At 51.1% G+C, this 21,760-nt stretch overlaps 2 protein-coding genes across 8 annotated transcripts in view; one reads left to right on the top strand and one right to left on the bottom strand.

The window, feature by feature from the left end:
• Positions 1–4,509, bottom strand: part of Trmt1 (tRNA methyltransferase 1) — a 13,716-nt gene extending 9,207 nt beyond the window's left edge. Inside the window, exons 1-3 of one of the 6 annotated variants that reach the window (XM_036188610.1) lie at positions 1,626–3,148; positions 1,126–1,402; positions 441–496 (exon numbers count right to left, since the gene is read on the bottom strand). In XM_036188610.1, coding sequence (XP_036044503.1) covers positions 441–496; positions 1,126–1,382 — 313 coding nt within the window. In that variant the 5' untranslated portion in view covers positions 1,383–1,402; positions 1,626–3,148. Of the gene's footprint in view, positions 1–440; positions 497–1,125; positions 1,591–1,625; positions 3,149–4,146 lie in introns of those variants that run through there. The other 5 variants (XM_036188608.1, XM_036188611.1, XM_036188612.1 and 2 more) reach the window with 5 other exon arrangements.
• Positions 2,922–21,760, top strand: Nacc1 (nucleus accumbens associated 1). 2 transcript variants are annotated; one of them, XM_036188617.1, is made up of 7 exons: positions 2,922–3,158; positions 13,505–13,647; positions 14,824–15,735; positions 15,936–16,109; positions 17,214–17,319; positions 17,419–17,516; positions 18,989–21,760. In XM_036188617.1, exons 3-7 carry the CDS (start codon positions 14,832–14,834, stop codon positions 19,249–19,251), a joined length of 1,545 nt encoding a protein of 514 aa, XP_036044510.1. In that variant the 5' UTR covers positions 2,922–3,158; positions 13,505–13,647; positions 14,824–14,831; the 3' UTR covers positions 19,252–21,760. The 2 variants fall into 2 exon arrangements, with proteins under 2 accessions (XP_036044510.1, XP_036044508.1); XM_036188615.1 differs by lacking the exon at positions 13,505–13,647 and having other exon boundaries at positions 2,923–3,158.

Genomic DNA, 21,760 nt, shown 5'->3' with positions numbered 1-21,760 from the left:
AAAAACCAGAGGCTATCAATTATCAATATTCCTTTTAAGAAATCCCACCATAATTTTCAAATTGTCAATATCCTGACAATACATGCCAGAAAAGTCTTTCCCCAAATCCCAGGAGAAAGGCAGAGGGAGCAGAGAGCCTACAGCCTTCAGGAGCCCAAAGAGAGCCATGGATAAAGTGGGAAATGCGGGGTGGGGTGTGTGTGTGTGGGTGTTAGCAGCGGCTCTCTTAATCCCAGCGGGAGGCAGAGCCAGGCGATCTCTGTGAGTTCAAGGCCAGCCTGGACTACAGAGTGAGTTCCAGGAAAGGAGCAAAACTACACAGAGAAACCCTGTCTCGAAAAACAAAAACAAAAAACAAAACCAAAACTAATAAAATAAAATAAAGTGGGAGATGAACTCTATGTGACCCCCTACCCCCAAGCCTAATCTCCTCCACTTACTCTGGATTCCCTTGGCCCCAAGATGAATTCGAGCAAACTCAGTGATCACAGCACATCTGGAGGAGGGGATGGCAGAGGGATGGTCAGCTTGCAAACTCTTGTATGCCAGTTCCTTGGTTGTGACCCAGGTTCTGAACTCCTCCCTTTGACATTCTTGAAAGGTTATTGTCCCTCCCTAATCCATAAAGTCGTCTCATTGTTGCACCAAATTCTAAATAAAGAGAAATCCCACCTCAAGGGCTAAGATGTTAACAGTTGCATCTTTAGATCGTTAGACCCAGAAAACCTGATCGTGACCTTTGCAAGGTCGGCCCTCAGTCCTCAATTCCAAGCATGTAAATTGATGTGAAATTTGACTTGCAGAAAAGTAACAAGTCTGTGTGAATACAACTCAGGAGCCAGCTCTGGGAAGTCCAAGTCCACCACCGAGTTGAAAGAAAAGGGAAAGGGGAGACACACCTTGAACGCCCAGACACTAAAAGGCACGTATAACTTTGTCCCTTAAATAAAAAACTCTGGTGCGCGCCTTCATCTTTCAAGATGCCGGCCTTCGATTAAAGCTGACTCCTCCCTACCAACTCATCTATCTCGAATATTGATTGGCGTCCCGAACTGATATTCCCGGAATATCTTCTACCTCACTGACCCACTCCCTTGGCCAAGCTGATCCCGGACCCTTGCTCACGTCAGGTCCCGGTTGAACTCCTGCACCGGGTTATAGAAAACCTCGTTGGCGTTGGGGAAGACGATCTTGGCGGCGCCCTCGGCGATAGTCGCCTCCGAGGCCGCGGGTGGGCGCTCTTCGCGGGGCCGTGTGCCGTTCTCCATCGCTGGTGGAGAGGGCGGCCCCTGTGCCTTGTGTTCCATGAACTGAGCTCTACAGAGGATGCGGGCCGGACGGAGAGGGCGGCCTAGCCACAGGACCGTCCTCGCGTGGGACATCCACGGGCGCCTCAACCCTCCTGCCGTTTTCGAGGGAAGGGGAAGGGCACAGGGAGGTCAGAGTGCTGCATTCTGGGTCCGGGGTGGCCTACCCATCCATAAAGCAGGAACTAAAACCCCCTGGCCTCGGTAAGGCCTGCGTTCCCAAAGGCAGGGACTCAGCAGAGCCTGAGGCCAACGGCGCAGATCCACCCCACCCACCCCACACCCACACACATCCACACCCGGGCGGGCTCGCTTCACCTCTGCTCACAGGACACAAGTCGTGGTGCACGCCTCGCGCACTAGGACCTGGGAGCGGCCATGTTGGCAAAGAGGGCGGGCCGATCACATGAAAACAGCTGACCAATTAACGACACGACTCACGGTGAGCGACCAGGATCAACATTCTTCCCGGAAGGGAAGTGCGCGGAGTTTGCTACATGGGTCATTTTTAATAGTGCAATTCTTCTATAAAGGCGTTTCATTGCAGTTTAGTTCAGGGCAAAAGCCGGAGAAACTTGGCATCTTTAGATGCCCCTGTGTGCATTTTACAGGTTAACTCAGGCTCTAGAATAGGATTCACTGGCTTTGAATCTCAGTCCCATCACATACGCTTTTGAACAAGTTACTTAAAATGTAACTCATTTCCTACCTGTAAATAAGAATCTTAGCTTCCAAGATAAACAACCTAATGCCCGGGAAGTGTGCAAAGGAGCCACTTAAGACAGTAAGCCCTCTGAGTTTTGGTCTAAGTATGAAGGCAGGGAGTGTGGCCATCGTGATGTGAGCTGTCCAGCTCGCCTCGAAAGTTCTCTCTCTGTCTCTCTCTCACTGGGGTGTAAAAGGTTCTTAGCCCAGGTTGTTCTGAAACTCACTACCTAGCCCAGGGCGGCTTAGAACTCGTCAGATTTTCCTGCTTCAGTCTCCCAGATGCTGAGATTACAGACATTAACTACCAGGCCCGGCAGTACTTGCTTTGTTTTAGATTTATCTTGTTCTTAATGTCTGTGTATGTAGGTAGGTATGTGCGCTTGTGTGCAAATCCCCGAAGGGCAAAGAGGTGATGGAGCATAGCACTGTAAACAACTGTGAGCCACCTGGCGTGGTGCTGGGAACTGAATCCTATACTGCAAGGGCAGTCAGTATACGCCGAGTATTCTCTCCAGTCCCAACCATTTGCACTTGACTCTGCTTCCCCCTCTGAAAAGTAGCCAGACCGCTTCAACGTTATGAAACATAATTATCCGAGTTAGTGTAAAATGCTAACAGAACTTGCCATCGCGTAAGCACCTTAAATCTTAGCTTTATTGACCTTTTGAGCCTACGCTTAAAAATCCTGGCATTCACCGTCACTTCCCTCTGTGCGATCTTGAGCGAGTTTCCTCAGGTCCACGAAACCTCATTTCCCATAGAGAGCTTAAAACTGCACCGGGAACAACAACCTGCCCCACAGCCACGCAACTAAAGTAGACAGTCTAGAGAACAGAGACCCTGGAGGAAGAAGCCGGCGCGAACTAAAGCGCTCGGAGCGCAGCTAAGCTTGCCTAAGGGGCGGGGCCGAGGCCGTTTCCTCCCTGCCGGCTGCGCCGTGCGCTTCCTCGGCGCTCGGCTGGGGCGGCCTGGCCCACAATGAATGGCCGCCGCGGCTACCACTGCTGTTGAGGCGGAGGCCGCGGAGGCCGCAGAGGCGGAGGCCGAGGCCGAGGCGCAGGGGGGCGCGCCCCGGGCCCAGGCCCGGCCCCAGCTGCCGCTGCGGAGCCCGCCGGGAGGCCCCGGAGCGCGGCCACAGCGCAGGTGAGATGGCCCGCCCCAGGCCCAATTCCGGCCTCCTCCCGCCGGGGCGGCCCGAGGACATCCGAGGTTCCGGCCGAGGGCCGAGAGCGGAGGCCCCGGGGCACCCGGCTAGGAGCGAGAAGCCCAGCCCGCGACGCTGACAGCGGCGGGAGGGCGAGGTCGAGGTGGCCCGGCCGCAGCGGGCGGCCTGCAGCGTCCAGCCCCGGGCCAGGCCCGTGGGGCTTGAGGGCGGCCCGAGGGAGGCGGCGGTCGCCGGCTCCTGGAAGTCGCAGGGCCGGAGGGAGTAATTGTAAGGAGGCGCGGGCGAGGCCGGGGGGAGGGGAGCCTCGGGCTGGCCGGGCGGGGGGAGGGGGAGAAGAGGCTGCGCCGCCCAAGGGATAGGGCCTGGGGGGACCCGGAGGGCCGGAGCCTGCAGGTAGGGAGCACGGGAGGGGGTGGGCGGGTCAGGTTACAGGCTGGGGACGGCCAGGAAAAGCCCGGGAAGTAGGACTTGGTGGGTGTGGGCGGAGCCTGCTCGAGTGGGGGCGGATTGGAGATCCCAGGGATGTTTGCAGGGGGTCACGCGAGGTCAGGGCTCGGAGGAGTGAGGGTGAGGGACATCGCGGGGGGGCGGGGAGCACCAGGTAAGGCTGGGGACTACCACCGAGTGTTGGGAGTTTGGAGGCGGCGCAGGGCCTGTGGACTAGGCTGGTGGCGATGTGGGGGCAGGTGAGGAAAACTAGTGTGACCTAGGATCTGAGGCCCCCTACCCCCATTCCCTACGTGTTTGCCCAGGGTCAGAACCAGGGGGGTTCCTCTTTCCCACGCCTCTTCTCTGAAGCCTCGGCCAGCTGCTAAGCAGGGACCGGCCAGCGGGCGGGTGGGAGTTTGCGTGGGCTGCACCGGATACCTAGCTCAAATATCGTGTTTTCCGTATGGATGGCCCCCGTTCATCCCCCCCCCCCACCTCACCCACCCTGCATGGAGACAGCCCAGCAGCAGACTTTACCTGAGTGTTTTAGAGTCCTGTATTCGTTCTCAGCCTTCTGGCGCCGGAACCTGGGGTCTCAAGTCTAGGAGACAAGACCTCACAGCCTGTTTGTGCTCCCTAGCTTTCCAGGCCCAACCTGCTGCTTGGGCCTTAATTCTATGTCCCCTCGGAGGTAAAATATTGGGATGGTGAGTGCCTGAAGTTCTGTTGTATCTTTGAAACTAAACAGGCTCCTACACATCCTGACTCTTGCTGTGGGGCCTTCTGATTCTGCGACCCATCCTCCCTCCTTGGTGCTCCTTCTAGGCCAGGTAGTATGCTAAGCCGATCAGCGAGTAAGCTCATTGATAGCTCACCACCTATGGGTCTTAGGCTTTCTCTTCAGAGAAAGAAGCTGAGGTTCGGGGCGGGGCTTGTCCCTGGTCATATGACTAGACTGTGGCCTATGCCTAGTGAATCGAGTTGGCCCTCCTAGGCACCAGCAGAGAAATTCCTGCTGGTCTGATTCCCTGTTGATGGGCTCTTCTCGGAGCTAGCCTTTTCTAGGCTGCCTGGAGTGGCTCAGTCAATCCCCTTGCAGATGGATCAAGTTTCCTTGGAGTTCAAGGAAAAGTGTGTGGGGCCTGTCAGCTGAGGCCTGCTCATACTTTCTCTTCCATTCCGCATCTGGGAACCAGGGACACAGGCTATAGGAGGTGGTTGTAAAAGTGGGTCTTGGTGGTTTGGGAGTGGGATTTTGTTTTGCTTGCCTAGGCTTTGTGCCCGCCCCCTTCGATTCTTATCAGACTGATCCAGCTGTGGACTAATTGCAAGGTTAACAGTGTATTCCTGGGCAGGTGTGTGTGTGTGTGTGTGTGTGTGTGTGTGTATTAGGTTTTGTTTTAGTATTTTTTGTTGTTGTTGGTGGTTTTTGGTTGTTCTTGGGTTGGGGGTGGGCAGTGACAGTGTTACTCCAGCTCAGGCTGACCTTGAACTTACTGTGTGGCCTAGGCTAGCCTTGAACTATGGCCCTCTTGTCTCAGTATCCCAATGCTACAGTTATATAGGCATGAGCTACCACACACAGGCTGTCCTGGTGACTTTGATTGGACATCCTCAGCACCAGAGGCAGGAACCACAAACTTCTAGGTACCAGCCAGTCCTGGGTTTGATGATGACTTTTCTTCCTTCCCCTTCATCTCCTTGGGGTTTCCAGACCACCACCATCACCATCTGCCCTAGCCTCTTGGTTCTGTTGGAGCTGGGGACTGGACCAGCAACCTGAGTGAAGAACCTGGTGCTTGCTTGCTTTGTTCTCTCCACTCTGCCGCTGCAGCTCTCGTTAAAGCCCTGTCGCTGTTAGTTGGACTAGTATCTCCTCAGAACCTTTATGATTGCCTTTTTCCTACCAGTGGTTGCTGCTGCAATCTTGCGCTTTGGCTGTTGAGGGACCATTTCCTGCCTGGATGGACCAAGGGAAGCTGCTAGGGCATTCCCAGGCCTCAGCTGGGTGGGTTATTGAGGACAGATGGTGTCAACTAGTCACAGCTGGAATGCAGAACTAACTGGTAGGAGTTAGTTGGCCCTGAAGTACGGAGGCAGAAATGATCAGCTGGTACCTCCACCTGAAACTAGAACAGAAGGTGCACTGGTCATATCTGCTTTTCAGTGAGAACTCAGGCAAGCCCAACAAGCAGACAGGCTGAAGTGGACAGTTTGATTTCAGTGTTCTGTGCCCATTCCCTTGCTGGGAACTGAAGAAGCCGCTCTGAGTAACACATTCATCAGGAGTTGGTTCTGGCAATTCCTGTTCAGATGGTGACCAAACTTAGACAAGGAAATGGTCCCCGGGGGTACAGAGAAACTAGGCTGCTGTATTAAAGAAGATGATATACCAAGGCGAGGAGATGGTCAGTGGTGTGGGGGCAGAGAGATTTCCATTGGGTAGTCAAAGAAGAGCCATGATCTGAATAAGAAGGAAGTTAGGTGGTTGTTGTTGGTGTTCTGGATGAGGACAACACATTCAAAGCTTTTATTGAGTGTGTGCCAGGCTCCTGCTGAGTTACCAAACATTCTGTCTTTGTGGGAGTAGAATGAGGAATGACCCTGGTGTGGCCAGAGATCCTTCATGCTGTCCACAAGAAAGACGAACCCAGTCAGAGGATCCCATGGGTCTCCCAAACACCCCCAGGCAAAGTTCAGATCCCTTGACTTACATCCAGAGTTCCCTCCCCCCATTTCTTTTTCAAGACAGGGTTTCTCTGTGCAGCTCTGGCTGTCCTTGAATTCACTCTGTAGACCAGGCTGGCCTCAAACTCACAGAGATCCACCTCTGCCTCCCAAATGCTGGGATTAAAGGCGTGTGCCACCACAGCCCAGCCATTTCAGTCTCTTAAAATCTGTCCACCACCACCCACCTCAGGTTCATGAACTAGGCTTTCTGGAAATCTGTGTTTAGGCTGTACAGGGCCCATTAGAAGGCTGGCCAATGAGCTCTGACCCAGGGGTTCATTGCCAGAGCCAGCAAAACAGCACCTGCCTGGCCCAGCTGCACACCTGAGCAGAGCTTGAGGCATTGCTGGGTGAGTGTGCCCCCTTCTTGTGAATTCCTTTCCCTTCCATACTAGAATTCTACCCCCGGATTACACTGAGCACTCCTCTGTGTTTTGAGCTCATTCAAACCCATGACTAGATAGCCCTATGTATTTTCATCACCTTCTGGCACATGATAAAATTGAAGCAGTCCTTTTTTCATATAACCTTTTTCTCCGAAACCTGCAATAGTGGCCTGTTTGCTAATGGTGTCTTCCCTGAAGTGCATTGACCCTGTCTGTGGATGGGTGGGATTGGGAGAGAGAATCAGGCAGGTCAGAAGTAACATGTCATAGTTTGTGCCCAAGGATGCTTGTCATCCTGTCTGCTCTTCCCTATGCTGCCTCAGCAGAGGTGCAGAAGTTAGAACTTGTGGGACTTCTTGCCTGGTGTTTTCTAAGTAGAGCAGAAAAGATGAGGAGGAGTGGATATTAGGATGGAGCAGAGTCAGATGTCACTGCTGGGTCACTCTACTTAGCCCTGAGACCCTGGCCAGAGGTCTTAGGCCAGGGTTACTTACTAGCCTAAGACAGTTGTGTAGGATAGCATCCCATCACCAAGAATTGAGCTGGTGGCCAGACATGGTAATACACACCTTTAATCCCAGTACTAGGTGGCAGAGGCAGGTGAATCCAGGCTAGCCAGCGCAACATAGTGAGACTGTCAACAACAAAAGAATGACCTGGTATAAATGACATTGATTTGGTGCTCCAGTAATACCTGGTGTCTGATTTTGGGGGAGGGAGGATTATGGGAGATTCCTGTTGTCTGTGCTGAACTGGGCTGTGAAGGTACTGAGGAACCCTTCGGGACGACTGCCTAATGGGTAATCCTTGCAACAGCGCAGGTTCCAGGAGCCGGTGGAAGGCATAAAATGACAGTTTACAGACAGGAAGGTGCACAAGAGACAATACCAATACTAGCTGGTGATGTTGATGTCAGCTAAGAACAGCTGAGGTGATTCTGTTGATAGTCCAAAACATGTTTGTGGGGTAGTAATTTGTGGGAGTTGGTTCTTTCCACCTTGTGGGTGTTGGAGATTAAACTCAGTTTGCTAGGCTTAGCAGCAGATATCTTTACCCACTGAGCCATGTCACCAGCCTGTGTAAATCCATTTCATAGACTGATATCAAGCCAGTAGTACTATACCATCACCAGTGGCAAACATTGTCAGAGATTTAAGCCTAGTGGAATACAGAAATACCTTTGTTTGCAGGTTCTGCATCTGCATACTTGACCATAAATTGTAAACTATTCAAAAACAGTGTTGTGTCTACATTGAACATGTACACACTTCACTTCTTTTTGTGGTTTTTGGTTTTTGGTTTTTCAAGACAGGGTTTCTCTGTGTAGCTTTCCGCCTTTCCTGGAACTCACTCTGTAGCCCAGGCTGGCCTTGAACTCACAGAGATCCTCTTGCCTCTGCCTCCCAAGTGCTGGGATTAAAGGTGTGCACCACCACTGCTGGGCTCTTTTTGTGATTTTAAGAATGGAATCCCTAGCCTGTGCCAGTTGGACAAGCACTCTACCATTGAGCTGCACCCCCTTCCCAGAACAGACTTGTTTTTTCTCCTTATCCCCTAAACAATACCGTTTTGAGACAGAATCTAGCTACACATACATAGTCCAGACCAATCTTGAACTAATGCTTCTCCTGCCTCAGCCTCCCAAATGCTGGGGTTAGTAGGGCATATAACTAGCTTCTTTTGTTGTTGTTGGTGGTGTTTTTTTTGTTTTTGTTTTTTGTTTGTTTGTTTGTTTGTTTTTTGGGTTTTTTTTTTTGTTTTTTGAGACAGAGTTTTTCTGTGTAGCTTTGTGTCTTTCCTGGAACTCACTCTGTAGCCCAGGCTGGCCTCGAACTCACAGAGATCTGCCTGCCTCTGCCTCCCGAGATAACTATCTTCTTTGATTTATGTATTTACCTTTTTTTAAATTAAATTTTAATTTATTTATTTGGCAGGGTATGGAGATCAGAGGACAACTTGGGGAAGACAGTTCTCTCCTACCATGTGGGTCCTGGGGATCACTATTCTGGAGTCAAGCTTTACTTAGTGGCCTTGCAACTAGTTGGCTTCTGACATCTCGTATGTAGCATTTTTATTAGATTTGGTACTAGAAGCCATCTAGAGGTGATTTAAGGTATAGAAGCACTGGAGGTGGTGCACAGTGGAAGAGCACCAGCCTGCTGTGCAGAGGCCCTAGGTTCTGTCAGGGTTTACATTCTATGTACTACTGTGCCAGTCTATAAAGGACTGAAGCGTCTGTGTTTGAAGAGATGTGAGTTCTCCAGGCAGGTCTTTGTTCTGTTGTTTACTTTGCTTTACCATAGTCTTGCTGTGGAACCTTAACTCTTAACCCAAGTGTCCTCCTACTTTAGCCTTCCAGGTAGGTGAGACTAAAGTCTCAGTTTTTTTACTTGATGAATGAGAAACAGTCATCATACCTGACCTGTAGGCGCTCTCAGCCAGGGTCCAGAGCCAGACTGGACTATCTACATGTACCAAGACTTGGTCTCAAAACAAATAAGAGTTGATGCATTGTCTCATTTAACATGTGTCCCTTTGCTGGTACCGTGGTCCTGCATGGTCTCCAGTGCATCTCATCAAGGCCCATCTACAATGGAACCATCCTCCCTTAGTTCCACCACTAGTATTATTTTATGCCTGTCACCTCAGAGACTTTGCACTTGATATTTGTTCCCCTGCTCTGTCTTTTGGGTCTGAAGGTGCTCAGAGTAGACTGTGACTTGGAAGAGTAGGCTTAAGATCAGACCTGATGGCATTACCCAGGTCAGGGCTCCATGAAGACAGGCAGAACAGCTGCTGGGCTCTAAGGATCTGAAGTGGCTACAGGCAGAAGGTAAAGTGCATGGGCTACTTAGAGCAAGGAGGAAGAGGTAGCAGACAGAGATGCCCAGTCCTGGAGATGCTAGTGGAGGAAGAAGAGGGAGGGGCATAGCCAGGAGGAAAACCAGACCAGATTGACCTTTGGAGACCCTGTGGTAAGGGCCCCCAGGTAGCCAGCAGACTCCTTTTCTGGATTGTGAAGCTTGGCCCATCCAGGGCTCCTGACTGCCTCAGTATTGTCTGTTTCATGGACAGGATTCAGGAACAAAGTTGGCCTCTGTTTTTGCTTCTGTGGCCTGTTCTCCTAAATCAGATGTTAGGAAGGCTTATTTCATCTCAGGAAATAGCCTGAGAAATGAGATGGTCTTGTCTGAGCTGTTATCAGGCCCTGGGAAAGGGAACTGCTGTTCATCCTGTTCCTGCCATAGGTTTAATGACAGACTTTCAGGGAAAGAAAATGAATTCTGTGTGCATGTGCATGTGCATGTGCGCGCACGCGTGCTTGCCCTAGGACTTGGAAGGCAGAGGCAAGCAGATCTTGGTAAGTTCAAGGGCAGCCTGGTCTACATAGTGAGACCCTGTCTCAAAAACAAAAGACCACAGAAATGATTGCCTGCTGATTGTGGTGATACACATACTTGGGAGGCTAGGGTGGGAATTCAGTTTCTTCCTCTGCTATCTGCCTATTCAAGGTAGAGTTCAGCCTGGGCAACTTGAGACCCTGTCTCAAAAATAACAGCAAAAAGACAAACTATAGGACCCATACAAGTAGACCACTTTTCTCTTTACTGTCAGGGTGTTTACTTTTCCTTCATACTGTCTGAGTGGGAATATATGTATCCAATTGATGCTGCTGAGGTTGGAACCAGAGACTTTGCCACTGAGCTGCCCCAGCAGAAATTTATTGCTCACTCTGGAGGCTGGAAGTTCAAGATGAAGGTACTGCAGGCTTAGTCTTCATTGTTTGCTGAGGGCTGTAGAGGGAGGGAATGGGAGGGGTGAACAGGCTTCCTTGGGTATCTCATGAAGGTGGAACCATCATGAACTAATTAATTACCTCCCAAAGGCCTGCCCCCCTGCCCATTTTTTTGAAACAGGACCTCTTTTGGCCTGCATGTATGTCTGCAGCATGTGCATGCAGTGCCTGAAGAATCCAGAAGAGGGCATCAGATCCTCTAGAACTAGAGTTACAGTTCGGAGTTGCCATGTGGGTGCTGGGAATTGAACCAGGGATGACAGTGCTCTTAACTGCTGTGCCATCTTGCCAGCCCCAGCTTCAAACTTATCTTTTGACTCCACTTGCCCAGAGAATAGTTGCGTGTCTCTGTGCCTGCCAAAGTCCTGCTTAACTATTGCATTAGAAACAGATCTTTTGGTTTAGTGTTTTGAGACTGGGTCTCTAAAGCTCATGCCAGCACTGTTGCTTACTTCCTCTACCCACTGCTGGGACTACTGCTATGCACCATCATACTGAGCTGGTTTGTTTATTTGCTTGTTTATTTTTGTGGTGCAGATGTGGGACCCACTGCCATGCCTGTGTGACCTTGGTGGGGCTCAAGTCTATTGTCCAAGGCCCTCTTCCCCAAGAGCCCATGGTCTCTTCACAGGAAACACCCTGGCAGCCCCCTTCCCACAGACGAGTCAACAGCAGTATCAAGGTCTGAAACTCAGTGACATCAGTTCCCAAGTTTGATCCTATCTTCTGGCTGTCCTTATGTCATATGTCAGAGGAGGCCAAGATAATGCTTCAGAGCCCCCTACTCTTGTTTTAGACATGGAATTAGATTTGAAGCAATAGGGCTGATGATTGAATCTTTTTAAAAATACTGTTGGTGGGTATTTATATTTTATGTGTATGGGTGTTTTCCCTGCATGTATGTGTACCATGGGCGTGCCATGCCCAAGGAGGGCATCTGATTCCCAGGAACTGGGGTTAGAAACAGTTGAGAGGTCTGGTTTATGTGGCCCAAGCTGATCTTGAACTCCCATGTTCAGCCTGTCCTACCTCAGCCTCCTGAGTAGCTGGAACTACATGCAAATACTACCATGCCTGGTCCAGTCCTAGGGTCAAGGACACAGGTGTGCTGCTTGGAGAAACTGCCTGCCCCAGTGGGCTCTTCATGAAGCAAAGACAAAGCCCAATTTGCTATATTTTCAGATTTGTTTTGCTGGTGAGATGGCTCAGCAGATAAAAGCACTTTCTTTATGAGCCTGGCAGCCTGAGTTCAATCCCTAGAGCTCACATAAAGGTGGAAGGAGAACTGACTCCATAAAGTTGTCTTTGACTGCCATGCATGTGCTGTAGTATGTGTGTGTACACATGCATTAAGGTGTGTTTGTGTGTGTGTGTATGTGTGTGTGTGTGTGTGTGTGTGTGTGTGTGTGTGTGTGTGTGTGTGAAGGAGGGCTCAGCAATTACAAAAGCCTCGGGTTGGACTCCCAGAACCCCCATGGTCCACAGCTATTCATAGCTCCATCTCCCTCTTCTGACCTCTAAGGGCCCCAAGCACACAGGCAGTGCACAGATACACTTGCTGGCAAAACAAAATGAATAAATGTAACTTTAAATTTAAAAAAGCCCAGAGTGATGGCCATGCCTTTAATCCCAGCATTTGGGAATAAGAGGCAAGTGTATTTCTGAGTTTAAGTCCAGTCTGGTCTACATAGTGAGCTGTAGGCCAGCCAGAGCGACATAGTGAGGCCTTGCCTTAGCCTACCCTCTGAGAGCTGGGACAACATGGGTGTTCTACTCCAACTGAGTCAATTTCTTAAAAACCATTTAAGTAAGCCCAGCAAACTTAACCCCAGCACTTGGGAAGTAGAGGCAGGTGGATATCTGTGTGTGAATTCAAGGCTAGCCTGGGGCTATATAATGAGATCTTGTCTTGAAAGAAAGAATTGGAAAGAAAGACACAATTGGAGCTGGGTGTGGAGGCTCCCCAGCACAGAGAAGGCTGACAAAGAATCAGTGCAAGCTCAAAGTGAGCCTGGGCTACATAGCAGAAACCTGTCCATAAACAAAAGCAGTAAGAAATCTTTTAATTTTGTTTTTGAGCTGAGGACCAAACCCAGGGCCACTGAGCTAAATCCCCAAACCCTGAAATCTTTTTTTAATTTTGCAAATGAACAGTATGCCCACAAAGTACAAAATTCAAGATCAGAAAAATACACTTTGCACAGCTTTCCAGTTCTGTGCAGAGGGAAACGGTTGCGGTCTCCTTTTCTGTTTGTTTGGGGGTGGGGATTTGGCAGGGCAGAAGCGTAGCATCATGTAGGCAAGTGCTGTATCCCAGCCCTATTTGCTGGGTTTTGTTCAACAGTTTTGTTGAGATAAATCATGCACTCCACCCCTTTAAACTGTAATAGTTACTTATTTTTGAGATGGGGATCTATATTGCCCAGGCTAACCTCTATATTCAGGCACAGTGGATCCTCCCCTTCTCTGCCCTTCAGAGTTGCTAGGAGTACCAAACCTTGCTGCATAGTGATCTTTCATGTATTCAGAAACAGTCTGTCATTGATCAATTGTTAACTTTTTTAAAAAAATTATTTTTATGTGCATTGGTGTTTTGTCTGCATCTATGTCGGTGTGAAGATGTCAGATCTTGGAGTTACAGACTGTTTTGAGTTGCCATGTGAGTGTCTGGAATTAAACATGGTTCTCTGGAAGAGCAGCCAGTGCTCTCAACTGCTGAGCCATCCAGCCCTGATCATTGTTAACTTTAAGTGATAGTTCATTACACCAAGAATAAGTACATATCCCTTTGCTCTAAGCAAATTTATTTCTCCTTTCCCAGCTCCTTGCAACTATGTTTCACGTGTTAATGGACTTGCCTGTTGTGGACATTTCATATAAATGGAATCATATGTCCTGTGGTCCTTACTGTCTGGCTTTTTTCTATCATATGAAGAACCTTGAGACTTTGTCCAAGTACTTTTCCATATTATATTCTCTCCAGAGTATGTAAGCGTTCAGAGGGCTTACCTTTGGTACTACCTGCCATATTCTGCAGTGGGGATGGAAGTGGATGAACTTAGAGCCTTGTTCACACACTCCAGCCTTTTGCCTGCTCTGTTCCTGCTTTCAAGCCAACAGTATGAGGTGATGCCTGTTTTGCATTATGGTTTGAATGTACACTTCCATGGTGACTAGCAGCATGAACAGTGAGTGCCAACAGTCATATTCTGGGCTGCAGACAGTGGTATTGACATGCCAATGGCCATTCTTACATGGAATGTAAGAATGTTGGTGGAGTATACCTGTGTCTCCTTGTGTGCTCTAAAAGACTGTTCTTGGCCATCTGCTCTCAGAGTCTGCAGGTCCCGCATCCCTACATTCAGCCAACCATAGATCCACAAAGAGTTCTTCTGATGGTGAAACTCAGTGGTAGAGCATGTGCCTAGCTATGGAAAACACTGGGTACCACCCCCAGCACTGCCCAGAACATTTTTAAAGTTTTTTTAGATTCATTTTATTTTTACTTTATTCTATGTGTGTGGATGTTTGCCTACATGCGTTTATGTACACCATATGTGCCTGTTGGATCCTCTGGAACTAGGGTTATGGATAGTTGTGAGCCACCATATGGATGCTTGGAATCAAACCCTGGTCCTCTGTAGGAACACAAGTACTCTTAAGTGCTGAGCCCCTGCCCAGAACATTTTTAAATCCAGGTATTCACACCTATTATCCTGGCATTCTGAAGGCTGAGGCAGGAGTGCCCTGAGTTGCAGGCCAGCTATAACAGGAAACCTGTCTTCAATAGACAAGAATTTTGAATATGGAAAGTATTTATATAGCACTTATATTGAACCAGGTATTACAAGTCCTCTAGAGATCATTAAAAATGTATGGAGCCACATCAGTAACCCTAGCACTCTAGAGGTGGAGGCAGGAAGACCAAGACTCTAAGGCCAGCCTGAGTAACATCAAGCCCAGAAGCTTAGTGGTGGAGCACTTGCCTAGCACACTGAAGGCCCCGGGTTCAATCACTAGCAACACAAGAAAGCAGGGGGCTTGAGTGGCTGCGGATTCCAGTATCTGTAGTGCCCCTGAACCAGTCCCCTGCAGATGACCACAGGGTGACTGAAGGCAGGGCTGTATGGGGACAGGAAGTGGAGGTGGCACTGCCATTCTTAGATGTATCACAGATTTCACCATGTGGACGTTGTGGTTCCCATGTGCTCCTACAGGAGGTGAGGTTGCTGAGGCAAGGCAGGGCCTTTGTTGGTTTCCGCCACCTGACCTGTCCAGTATCTATCTCCTGTCCTCACGCAGCTGCTGCCATGGCGCAGACCCTGCAGATGGAGATTCCAAACTTTGGCAACAGCATCCTTGAGTGCCTCAATGAGCAGCGGCTGCAGGGACTGTACTGTGACGTGTCAGTGGTGGTTAAGGGCCACGCCTTCAAGGCCCACCGTGCTGTGCTGGCCGCCAGCAGCTCCTACTTCCGGGACCTGTTCAACAGCAGCCGCAGCGCTGTGGTGGAGCTGCCAGCCGCGGTGCAGCCACAGTCATTCCAGCAGATCCTCACATTCTGCTACACGGGCCGGCTGAGCATGAACATGGGGGACCAGTTCCTGCTCATCTACACAGCCGGCTTCCTGCAGATTCAGGAGATCATGGAGAAGGGCACCGAGTTCTTCCTCAAAGTTAGCTCTCCAAGTTGCGACTCCCAGGGCCTGCACCCGGAGGAAGCCCCATCTTCAGAGCCGCAGAGCCCTGTAGCGCAGACACTGGGCTGGCCAGCCTGTAGCACGCCCCTGCCCCTTGTGTCACGAGTCAAGACAGAACAGGAGTTGGACTCCGTGCAGTGCACACCCATGGCCAAGAGGCTGTGGGATAGCAGCCAGAAGGAGGCTGGAAGCAGTGGTGGCAACAATGGCAGCCGCAAGATGGCCAAGTTCTCCACACCAGACCTAGCCCCTAACCGGATGCCCCAGCCAGTCTCAGTGGCCACAGCTACAGCAGCGGTGGCTGTGGTTGCAGTGGGGGGATGTGTGAGTGGACCCAGCATGTCAGAGCGGACCAGCCCAGGTACCTCCAGTGCCTACACCAGTGACAGCCCTGGCTCCTACCACAATGAGGAGGACGAAGAAGAAGATGCAGGTGAAGAGGGTACAGATGAGCAGTACCGTCAGATCTGCAATATGTACACCATGTACAGTATGTTGAACGTTGGTCAGACAGGTGAGTACCACCCCTCCTCCAGTAGGTGCGCGCCCCAGTGGGTGCGTGCATGTGTGTGTGTGTGTGTGTGTGTGTGTGTGTGTGTGTGCGCGCGTGCATGCGCGTGCGTGTGTGCGTGCGTGCGTGCGTGCGTGTGTGTGTGTGTGTGTGTGTGTGTGTGTGTGTGTGTGACATGAATGTACTTGCCACTGTTCCCACAGCTGAGAAGGTAGAGGCCCTCCCTGAGCAGGTGGTCCTCGAGTCTCGAAGTCGAATCCGGGTGCGACAAGACCTGGCATCTCTTCCAGCTGAACTTATCAACCAGATTGGCAACCGCTGCCACCCAAAGCTCTATGATGAAGGTGACCCCTCCGAGAAGCTGGAGCTCGTGACAGGTGTGCTGGCCGGGCTTTAGTCCCCCAATCCCTTTGCTGTGCAACCTCTGGTCTCACGTCACAGTTATTATAAACTAGCGCCCTGTGTGTCCCAAGGCAGCTGACACCCGCAGTTCTCATTTGGACAGCTTTGGTAGCAGCTGTCCTAACAAGAGAGGTGTTAACTTAGATGATTTGGGGCTGGGGACTCCTTACCTAGCATACACGAAGCCCTAGATCCCATACCATATGTGTATATATACTCTATTCCAAGCACTGCATGATCTAGGCATAGTGGTGGTGTACATCTATAATTTCAACATTCCAGAGGGAGGCAGAAGAGTCAAAAGATCGTGGTCTACCCTAGTTATACAGCAAGTTTGAGGCTAGTCTGGGATACATGAGACTTTGTCTCAAAAAAAAAAAAAAAGTTAGTTGAACTTAAGGCTGGGGTATGACTCAGTGTAGCATACCAGCATGCTAGAGAGATCCCAAGTTTGTTTTTGTTTTTGTTTTTGTTTGGTTTGGTTTTTCGAGACAAAGTTTCTCAGTGTAGTCTTGGTTGTCACTCTAGACCAGGCTGGCCTCAGACTCACAGAGATCCACCTGCCTCTGCCTCCCGAGTGCTGGGATTGCAGTGCTGGGATTGCAGTGCTGGGATTGCAGGTGTGCGCCAGCACTGCTCAGCTAGATTCCAAGTTTTATTTGAAGCACCATAAAAGGGAGGTGGGTGAGGAGAATGGTACCAAGCTATCTTCAGGGTGAGATAGATAGAACACACCTAGGATCTGAGATTCAGAATTTGAAGCAAGCCTGGCTACAGAGTGAGACCCTATCTTAACCAAAAAGAAAAGAGCAGGGAGAGGAAGGAGAGGGGAATTGATTTGCTTCTCATCAAAGACCAGTCTGTAGGTTTCTGGGCATAACAGCTAGTGGGGAGGGGGTGTGGCTGGGCCAGAAGATTGGAGCTCACTGCCATAGGGGCCTGGGGGTGCTAGTCTTTCTGGCCTCTGACATCTTGTTTATACACCTACCTAGGTTTATTCAGAGTGCTTCTGGCACACTTGGGTGTTCAGACTAGGTGAGTTGAGATTTGGGTCCAGAGCATGTGACTTCTCTTACTAGGCACCAATGTGTACATCACAAGGGCTCAGCTCATGAACTGCCACGTCAGTGCAGGCACGAGGCACAAGGTCTTGTTGCGGCGGCTCCTGGCTTCTTTCTTTGACAGGTGAGGTACACCCCGGAGCCCCAGGGTTGGGGAACAGGTTATCCCCTCACACCTCTACCAGGAACTCTGATGCCCTCCATACCTCTGCCCCACCTCCAGGAACACACTGGCCAATAGCTGTGGCACTGGCATCCGCTCTTCCACCAATGACCCTAGACGCAAGCCGCTAGACAGTCGCGTCCTTCATGCTGTCAAGTGTGAGTGTCCTGCTGGGCTCTGGGGTGGGCTGATGTGTTTTGTTTTGTTTTTGGCTTTGGTATTTTGTTTTGTTTTGTTTTGTGTGTGTGTGTGTGTGTGTGTGTGTGTGTGTGTGTGTGTGGTTTTTCGAGACAGTGTTTCTCTGTGTAGCCCTGACTGTCCTGGAACTCACTCTGTAGACCAAGCTGGCCTTGAACTCAGAGATCTGCCTGCTACTGCCTCCCGTACACTGGGATTCAAGGCCACCACTGATCAGAGGGCTTTTGTTTTTTCCTTCAGTGTTTGATATGACAGATGGGTGGGGTTGGGTTTGGTCAGTTTGTTGGTTTGGGGTTTTTTTTTTTTTTGAGACAGGGTCTTTCTACATAGTCCTTGCTGCCTGGCTGGCCTAGAACTAACTAGATCAGACAGGCCTTGAACTCCCAATACAGGCCAGGAGTTGAGTTTTGAGATGGCTTGGTGGATAAAGTGCTTGCCTCATAAGCATGAGGACCTGGGTTCAGCTCTCTAATATTCACAACAAAAGCTGGGTATCTAAAATCATGGACCTGTGGAAACAAGACAGGAAGATCGCTAGAGCTCACTGGCCATCCACCATAACCAATTTAAAAGGCTTCTGTGTCCAGGCATGGTGGCATGCACACAGGAGACAGAGGAAGGTGACTCTGTGAATCTGAGGGACAGCTATGTAGAGAGACCCTGTCTCAAAAAAGGGGGTGGGGTGTCTGGGGTCAGTGAGGTGGTGCAGCAGCTAAACAACCTGAGTTTGATCCCCTTCGTCCCTTCTACAAGTTGTTCTCTGACTGCCATATATCCAAATAATGATAAATCTTAAAACTTGAAAAGGGTTCTAGCTGGGCGGAGGTGGCATACACTTTTAATCCTAGTGCTCGCAGAGATAGGCAGATCTCTAAAGTTTGAGGCCAGCCTGGTCTACAGAGTGAGTTCCAAGATAGCCAGAGCTACTACACAGAGAAACCCTGTCTCTAAAAAAAAAAAAAAAAAAATTAAAAAGAAATAAAAGGTTCTGACCAGCACTCAAGAGTTCAGGGTCAGCCACAGCTACCTTAGAAAAGGGGTTGGGGGGTGGGGTTCTGAGGTTCTCTTATAGCTTATTGGCAAAGAGGCTACAGTTAGGGGTTTCTTCACATTTGGCACATAGTGTGGAAGGGACCTGAGTGCCTTTGTCAAGGAGGGGGATCTTTGTCTAGGGTAGTGAAGAGAAGGTTGAAGTGGCCAGATCCGTCAGGGGCAAGGCAATGGCAGTGGCAGTGGCAACCACTTGCCAGGGAATGCCTAGGTTTGCATTGGCAACCTTCCAGGCTCTGATTCCTACAGCACTGCATGTCCCTAAGTGGGCGGGAGCCCAGGTGGGCAGCAGTTTTGTATGGATAGTGGGATCCACTAGACATAGAAGCTGGGAGACTTGATGGGAGGAGTCTAGGCCTGAGCTGCCTACTCTACCCCCCAGACTACTGCCAGAACTTTGCCCCCAACTTCAAGGAGAGCGAGATGAATGCCATTGCAGCTGACATGTGCACCAATGCCCGCCGAGTGGTACGTAAAAGCTGGCTGCCCAAGACCAAGCCGCTGCACCTGGTGGAGAGTGATAGTTACAGCAGCTTCATCAGCGACACGGGCAAGATAGAGCCGGACATGATGAGCATGGAACACAGCTTCGAGACAGCCAGCCACGATGGCGAGGCCGGCCCTTCAGCTGAGGTTCTCCAGTAACATACGTGTGACACCCCCTTACAGGATGTCACACTCCCCTTCCTATCTATCACACCCCCCACCTACCACCCGGTCACAATCTACTGTCTGTCCCTCCCCAGGACCTGTGAGGGGTACTCCATGCCCTCTGTCAGGATGCAAGAGCTGGCAGACCAAAGCAGGCACTGCACCCAGCAGAGGGTGGCACCTACAGCAGTTTCTCAGAAACCCTGAGGAAGAGCTGAAACATGATGGGCATAGAATACAGCTTCAGACAGACGGCCCCTCCTGTCACACACATCCCCTACCACCTTAGTCACGAGCTACTGTCTGTCCCTCCCCGGAACCTGCAGAGGGTGCTGCATGCTCCCAGCCTCTCTGCCTCCCTGTCATCCCACACCTTTTCCCCAAAGCAAGCTGGGCTGGGTCAGGAGAGGACAGGCATCAGGTGGGATCTGTGACCTTCCTCAACACTCATGGGGAGCCCTGGTTCCCCATCCTCTTAGGCATTTCCCAGCACCAGGCCCGGCTAGGGGATGGGCAGAGCTCCAGAAGAGCCTGCCCCTCACTGTGGCTGCTTGGAACTCCATGGGCCCAGGGGTTCTCAGGACCCCTCCCACCACCACCCCCAGTGCTTCCACGTCTCCAAAAGCGCCTTCCTGTCCCTCTTGTCTGTCCCTGCACCTTGGGGCTGGGGTAGGTGAGGCCAAGAGGGACTGTCCACTTTACAGCTGAGGAAACAAGCCCAAAAGGCTGAGAAATTCTAAAACTGACCCTCTGTGGCAGCCTCCATCATACCCCTCTTAACCCCTCCCTGCTCTGCCTCTGTGGCCCTCAACCCACAAGGCCGGTTCTAAGAGCAGTGCTCCTGTGGGCAGGCGAGAGTCTCAGGACAGGTTTCCAGTCTGGCAGAATTTGTGGGTATGCGTGCGTGCATGCGTGCGTGCGTGCCTGTGTGCGTGCGTGCCTGTGTAGAGTGTTTGCTTTTAAAAACACGAAGTTCAAGAGGCAGCGAGACCAGGGTCGGAACCAGGGAGCAGGCTGGGTGGCTGCTGCCCTCCTCCCATCCGACCCTGGGCAGGGCTCCCAGCCCCCACCCCTGTACATAACTTTTTGAAACATTTTTTTAGCGAATGAAATATTGAAGTATAAGATTTCCTTTTATTTTTCAAATCAATGGGAATGTGTCTGAGGTCCCCTGGGTCCCTGGGCTGTGGAAGGCAGGATGCAGGGAAAACTGAATGTGTGTGTGTGTGGAATGTGGGTGCATGTTTCCACAGGGGCCCAGTCCCAGTGCCCCAGGGCTCCTGTGGATCCAACCAGCTTACTCTCCCCCAGGACTACAGTTTAAGGGTGTTCACAGGTCCCAGTTGGCTGAGCCCACTCCTGGGGGACGAGGCAGGGCAGGGTCCACATCCATTGTTGGTGATTTGTGGAGCTTTCTCTGGCCGTTCCTTTCCACTCTAACTCCAGGAGCAAGCTCTTGGGTTTCTGAGTTTGATATGTGAGCACAGGGTTTTTGTTACCCCTCCATTAACGTCATTTCACCATCTCACTGGTTCTGTTCTAGCCCTGACCTCCCTCCCTCTTCCCAACTCTGCATTCTAGCTGCCTCTTTAGAGGCAGGGGGTTGCAGGATTGAAGAAGGTGGGATGGAGCCTTTTGAGTCAGATCTGGAGACCTGCCTCCAGGCCAGCAGCACCCTCTATATCTGCCAGGGTCCCTCTTAACATCTGATGGTGAGGGTGGGGTGTTGGGTCTGACTTGGCCCCCAGTACCTTAGCCCTGGGTGGCCGAGTGGAGGGAGTTGACACCCCTAGCTAAAGCACAAGCACCTTAGTCATACCCCCTCCCTCCACCCTTGCCCTGGCCTGTTGTCCCACCTCCCCCAGCGAAGATCCCAAAGCACAATCTCCTGGTAACTTGGCAAGCAGCTGAGCCTGGCCATGGTGAGGGCAGGCTGTGCTCCCAGCCCAGAATTAGTAAGGGGGCAGCTCCATGGGACTGAGAGGTCTTGTAGTAGAGTGGGCAGCAGAGCCCATTGGCTCCAAGCACCTCAGGAGGTGGCCCTGACTCCCGGGGCTTGGGGTGGGGGAGGTATAAAGCCAGGGGTGCAGGGGAGAAAACTACTCACTAGGAGAGCCAAAGACAGGGTTGTGCCTTACCTCAGGAGCCACCCCTGCGCCCCTCCTCTGGCGGTCAGCTGCTTGCCCTGCCCTCCTGAGAGCTGCATGCTCCCTACCCCAAGTACCCAGGAGAGTGACAAAGTAACCCACCTAGCAGGAAAGACAACTAGGGGCAAACCCAGTGGCCACCCTCCCACCCATCCATGCCTCTCATGGGGACAGGCCATCACCCACTGGCCCATGTGAAGTGCCAATGCCCTCCCCACCCAGAGCCAAGCCCCCCCCCCCCCAGGCCCACAAGTGAGATTGCACATTAACTACTGTACGGAGAGGAGCGGTGTTGGGAAATGTGAACCCTGAGAGTCAGTGATGCTGATAAGAATAAAGACGACGCCTTTGTAACA

Source organism: Onychomys torridus, chromosome 5 (assembly GCF_903995425.1).
Source record: "Onychomys torridus chromosome 5, mOncTor1.1, whole genome shotgun sequence".
Classification (NCBI taxonomy): Eukaryota; Metazoa; Chordata; class Mammalia; order Rodentia; family Cricetidae; genus Onychomys; species Onychomys torridus.
Note: the sequence above shows the minus strand (reverse complement) of the source record. Positions and strands in the feature narration are given on the sequence as shown.

Bases quoted from the DNA above. Each gene is read 5' to 3' on its own strand.
- Nacc1 (XM_036188617.1), top strand. From the start codon at position 14,832: ATGGCGCAGACCCTGCAGATGGAGATTCCAAACTTTGGCAACAGCATC. The intron at 16,110-17,213 runs GTGTGCTGGCCG...TTCTCTTACTAG, and splicing joins GAAGCTGGAGCTCGTGACAG to GCACCAATGTGTACATCACA. The intron at 17,517-18,988 runs GTGAGTGTCCTG...TCTACCCCCCAG, and splicing joins CGTCCTTCATGCTGTCAAGT to ACTACTGCCAGAACTTTGCC.